The sequence below is a fragment of the Atta cephalotes genome, assembly GCF_000143395.1.
Source record: "Atta cephalotes unplaced genomic scaffold scaffold00001, whole genome shotgun sequence".
Taxonomy (NCBI): domain Eukaryota; kingdom Metazoa; phylum Arthropoda; class Insecta; order Hymenoptera; family Formicidae; genus Atta; species Atta cephalotes.
The window spans coordinates 15,290,333-15,296,183 of NW_012130065.1; the positions used below are offsets into that span (position 1 = coordinate 15,290,333).

Genomic DNA, 5,851 nt, shown 5'->3' on the forward strand with positions numbered 1-5,851 from the left:
TACAACTTTTTTGTGACCGGTTGTACATATTAGCAAATCGATGTTGATTCGACGTCAAAATTATCTAATGCCTAATTCAGATTAGATGCAGCAATTAAGCAACAGAGCAGCAACCAATCAGCGATATTTATAATGGCGTAAAAAATATCGCTTTGATGATTGCTGCTCTGTTGTTTGTGTTTGCATCCAGTTTGAATTAAGCACAATTCGATATCAATTCGACATCGAATCGATTCTATTGTCATTTCTCACTGTAATACCTAAACGAGAATGGATTGAATGAATTCATATTTTCAGAAATATTGATTCACGAATGTTAAATTGAATGCTTTTCAATCCTGAATGCATTTTTATTCATTTATAGAAATTGCATAGAGCATATCTCTATGTCTTTCAATCTAAAAATAATATTAGCTTTTTCTATACAAAAACATACAATTGTGAATACTGTTCAATTCAAAATTTTGAATAGGAAATGCAGTTTTTCAATCCAATTGAATCCAACTAAATCCAAAAAAAAGTATTTGCTATATTTAAAATACGCATTCGGATAGAAAAAAATTTCAATCTATTTTAATCCATTTTCGTTTGCTGGATAATATTTTTCGCAGTAATCGGTAATCGGTATATGTATGAAAACAACATCTTTTTCAGGTGAAGTAATATAAATATAATAAGATTATTTTTCGAGCTACGTTCCTCTTAACGTTCACAACATTCGTAGAATCATTTTATCGTTTATCGTTTATCAAACAAGAACAAACGATGCTTGCGAGCGTAAATAAAATGCAGCTTATCAAAACGCTTTAATGTCAGAAATTTAAAATTCGCGTTGTATTTGGGTTGTGATCAAAGTCTCGCTACAAATGCTTTGAAGCATTTGATGGATCAATTAGAAGAAAGAATTTTACAAACTGACCAATTAAAAAACGCTTTATAACATGCTTTGCAACATCGTGTTGACTGTACCATTGATATTCGCTCCAATAAGAAGCACTGTTTTTTAGGGATATTTTTATCTCTAGTGATCTCTAGTCGAGATTCCCAGAAAGTGTGCTCTCCTATTGGACGTCGTTAACCGCCGTGACGCGGCCACTGTGTGTAACGTATTAGGCGCAACATGGCGGCATGTCGCTCAGTCAGTGCTGTTTGCAATATCGCTCGTCGTATTCACGCCTGTAGAAGATTGTGAACCACGTTCTCGGTTGTTTACTTTCGTACACGGCGGCTCGCATCGCTCGTGAAACGACGCGACGTCGACGAGACGAGGGGACGTCTCGAAACGCGTCGCGTCGCGTCGCATCGTCTCATCGCCCCCCTCATTGCGAGTACTGATCATCATAGTCGGTTACATTTCAGTTACTTCGTTGCTCGTTTTGTGGCTCGTTATGCCTAGGACGACTCGCGCATTGTCCCACCGCGTGGGAAATCGTGTCGTCGACACTGTAAAAGGTAAGGACACTTTATCCGACGATCCTCTCACTCAAGCATTCTGCACCGGCCGCGCGGTAGGGGTTATGTTTTCCGTGGGTCTCTCTTCCTCCCTTGCTCCATCTTGAACGCTGTCGCAGAGACGCGTTCCAGCTACCCTTTCTCCTCCACCGCTTGGCCGCTCTCTCGTGACCCTCCCGTCCGCCCGCGACCGTCCCGCTCCCGTCTCGGCGCGCGACGTTTATCGTCGATTTTGATGCGTTGAATCCTGCAATTTGTTAATATCGTGATACGATGATCGAAATTCTCTCGCGATGCTGACGTACAAACGATAACGACTCTCCTCGTCATTCTCGCGACACGCGGAATTCCACTTACTGGGCTAGAGCATTGGGTTTAGAAACTATAAACTAACATGGAGTACGATAATTAGGATGTCAGTCTCTGTACGACGATTTCGCGTGGAGCAGTGAGATTCAACCGTGATTTTCTTACAGATTCTTCTACATGTTCTTTTCGTTTTCTTGATGTCTCGCGAATTTTGAATTGTAGCTTTATAGCCACTCTATAAGTTTCAGATCGATTTCACTCGTTGAATCGTTCTTTCTTTTTTTTTCTTTTTCATCTTCTAATGTTCCAAACAACCTTAAACAATCATTTCTTTAAAATTGTAAATTTTATTTAAAATTTTGTCAATATTATTATTTATGTTAACACAATAAGTAAAATTTATTTCTTATAATTTTTGTTCAATATTTTTTATGTGTACATATAATTGATTATAAAATATTTAATATTATATTTTATCAAACTCAGAAATTTAAATGTTATTAATTAACACAGGAAAACGGAAAAATGGCACAGAAAAAAATACAAAGATTTTAACAAGTAATGATACAAGTTTATTAGTGAAAAATGAAAATAAGCTGAATACTACCAAACAAATAACAAATAAATTTGATACAGTCAAGAAACAATCCATATTAGAAACATGCAAATCTTCTAAACATAAAGCTCATAATCAAGTAAGTATATTGAGTTAAAATTTATAATATGTTATAAACATATTTGTTTTTTTATTAATTTCTGTGAATAAATAAATAAATTTCAAAATATATTTCTAATCATATGTATTGCAATGTTTTTCATATTATTTCATTTACAGGATTCTAATAATGAAGTTATAACAGGCAAAAATCTGCTTACCCATTATCTTTTTGATAATGCAAAAACTGTTTCACCTTGTATTCAAGTGAAGGAAGAGATTACTTATGTAGAACAATTCAAAACTGATGGTATATAATCGCAATTTTATTTATATTAATTTTTTCTTTTTAATTCAATTTATGATATATAAAAATATTGATTTTTTAGAGACACCAGTGGCTGTTCCAGTTCGTACGCCTTCTACGCCACATAGAATAAAAATGCCAACAGAGGATTTAGATGAAGGAGCTACAATTACTACCAATATAAAACCTGTGATTACATTACTTAGTCCACTACAAGTTATGAAAAAACCAGTTCAACGTGGACGTAAAAAAGGAACCTGCTGTCAGTCCGTCAATCATCGTTTGTCAAAGCCAGTGAATGGTGAAACAAATCATTCGATTACCGACTACTTTCCAGTACGTCGTAGTGTAAGAAAGAGCAAGAAGATTGTATTAGAAGAGAAACAACGTGATTTAGAAAATAAGGTTCTTTGTCAAGTGGAAAATGGTTTAGAAGTAAATATAACCTGATAGGAACATTGGTACTTTTCAAATAATATACTGAAACAAATTATGACAATCTATTTCTTATTACAGATAAAAAACTTTCCGGGTAAAGGTCGCGGTGTCGTAACGACACGAGAATTTGCCAAAGGCGAATTTGTAGTGGAATATATCGGCGAGCTGATCAATCAGGGGGAAGCAAAGGAGCGTGAGGAATTGTACGCACAAGATCAAAATACCGGATGCTATATGTATTATTTTCAACATCGTAATCAACAGTATTGGTAAAATAAATCTTGATCTTGATAGAATAATCATTCTCATCGTGGAATTCTATAATAATCTTGAGCGAAATAAAAAAAAAAGAGTATAATATACATGTTGATTCATATCGATTTTTTAGTGTTGATGCAACGGCGGAGACTGATAAACTTGGCAGGTTGGTGAACCATTCGAGAACCGGTAATTTAATTGCGCGAATCGTCGAGGTCAATTCAATACCGCATCTGGTACTTACGGCGAAAGAGGATATACCGATCGGTGTAGAGGTCTCGTATGATTACGGAGATCGAAGTCGCGAATCGATTCGTCATCATCCATGGCTGGCGTTATAGCACTTCCAATTCATTATTTATATAATATCGTGTTACATTGTACAAAAATTCATTTCATTTGTGTTCCTCCTATGAAGGAACTATATAGCATATATGTTGAATTTTCTATGTGGTACAAATTTTTTTCATAGCGATCCGCGGTGTATTCAATAGACATCAATTAGACGAATTTGCGAGTTTCTACTAGTATATTTGTAAATTCCAAATTCTTTTCAATTACTAAAAGAGAATTGTATATTAAATTGTTAATCATGATAATTGTTTGTTTGTATTGGAAGAATGAAATATGATTTTTATATTATAACAATTAGCTTTCTTAATGATAAGAAGGTTAAATTTAACTTATTTAAAAAAATGATTTCTAAAAGAAAAGAAGTACATTTGATGTTAAATGTTTAACATATGCAGTATTACCAATCAAATAAGAACTTTGGCATTCGATATTGAATTGTAATAATCATGACAAATCGTAATACATGCTTCATCTAGTCTCGCTTTCATCTGGTATTTATTAACAGCGATTTAGCTTGGATTTTCTGTACTAGCCCTTTCGCGATGGTAACATTAAATTGAAAACTGCTGTATAAGATTGCGAATCTGCGCAGTGTATGATTGACACTTTGGTCTAGTACCTCGTCATAGTCACTGTAATGCGTCGTCTACAATGAATAGTAACATTAAAGGCTGTAGACACATAAGTTGGTTTTCTGGTCAGAAATGATTGATCAATCAATGTCAAATCGATGCTGATTCAATCTCGCTCAATGTTAAATCGATGTTAATTTAACGTCGATCGACGTTAATTTCATATTGATCGCTCAATCATTTGTAAATAGGGATGCAATAGGGCATAGAGTAATTTTTGCAAACGAAATAGATTTCAATTGCATTTCTACTGCTATTGTTTATGGTAGACGACGCTTAATATTTCACATAAAATTCGGAAAGAAGAATTTAGTACATCCAAATACGATGCAGATGCAACGCAGAGCAATGAAAATGTATTGAATTCTAGTTTACCATACAATATTCTTAAACTTATTTTTTAATACTCAGATGACAAGGGCCTCGCGGTGATTTGCAGGTACATATCGATGATTTATTAATGATCATGATTCGATTCACATATTTAACAGCACAAAGGACAGTTTTGCAAAGTTATAGTGACCATTCATTGCAAAAGATTAGAAAGGATAAAATATCTTAAATAATATTATTAAATTAAATTAATTTTATTGATATATAATATCAATTTTATTGATATATTAATAAAAAATGTATTTGTTCATGCTTTGATATAGAATATATATCAAAATATGAACAAATACATATTTTTAAAAATTTTAAATTGTTTAATAATAAAGTTTAGTACTAGCTAAATATAACTTATATAATATTTATGTAAAATTTACATTGAAAAACAGAGATATAGGCATAGATCATATTGCAAAACTGGATATCTTTATAAAAAGTGTCCTGTATAAAAATTTTGATAGGTGGCTGTAGTCATCCTTAATATGTAGCGAGTATTCTCTTGGGCGACTATAGAAAGGCATCTTTAGAAAGGGCTAGATCAAGAGTTCTTAGTTGAAGCAATTGTGATACGTAGCTACAAAAATGTTATGATCCTCTCCCACTTTTCCAAAAAACTATATGTATGTAATCGCATAAAAGTATATATATATATATCGATGAAAGAGATTCTTTTGTTGAAGTATTTTATGCAACACGCGATAGCTTTGAGTACTTCACTGCCACATACTTAGATGTGAGAACTTGGTTTCTCGAAAAATAATTGTACATATTCTGCCTATATGACATTGTGTAAATGACATTGTGCGAACATATTCCTCGATTGCTTATATATCTTCCTTAAAATAACCGCACTTAAGAAAGAAAAAGAAAAGTAGAGATAATGTTTACGTTATCACTCAAATTTGTTTTTGTCAACTATTTATAGCACACACACACACACACACACACACACACACACACACACACACACACACACACACACACACACACACACACACACACACACACACACACACACACACACACACACACACACACACACACACACACACACAC

General features: G+C 33.7%; 1 protein-coding gene across 1 annotated transcript; it reads left to right on the top strand.

Moving 5' to 3' along the window:
- The first annotated feature begins 1,388 nt into the window (after positions 1-1,388).
- LOC105619051 (histone-lysine N-methyltransferase pr-set7) lies at positions 1,389-3,760 on the top strand. Its single transcript, XM_012200583.1, has 6 exons — positions 1,389-1,452; positions 2,275-2,456; positions 2,597-2,726; positions 2,806-3,158; positions 3,240-3,430; positions 3,550-3,760. The coding sequence occupies exons 1-6, from the start codon at positions 1,389-1,391 to the stop codon at positions 3,758-3,760; spliced, it is 1,131 nt and encodes a 376-aa protein (XP_012055973.1).
- The last annotated feature ends 2,091 nt before the right edge of the window (positions 3,761-5,851 follow it).

What these genes read in the sequence shown, in the direction of transcription:
- LOC105619051 (XM_012200583.1), top strand. Translation starts at nt 1,389, where the DNA reads ATGCCTAGGACGACTCGCGCATTGTCCCACCGCGTGGGAAATCGTGTC. An exon ending in AACATAAAGCTCATAATCAA is followed by an intron (nt 2,457 to 2,596) that starts GTAAGTATATTG and finishes TTTCATTTACAG; the next exon opens with GATTCTAATAATGAAGTTAT. An exon ending in AGAACAATTCAAAACTGATG is followed by an intron (nt 2,727 to 2,805) that starts GTATATAATCGC and finishes TTGATTTTTTAG; the next exon opens with AGACACCAGTGGCTGTTCCA.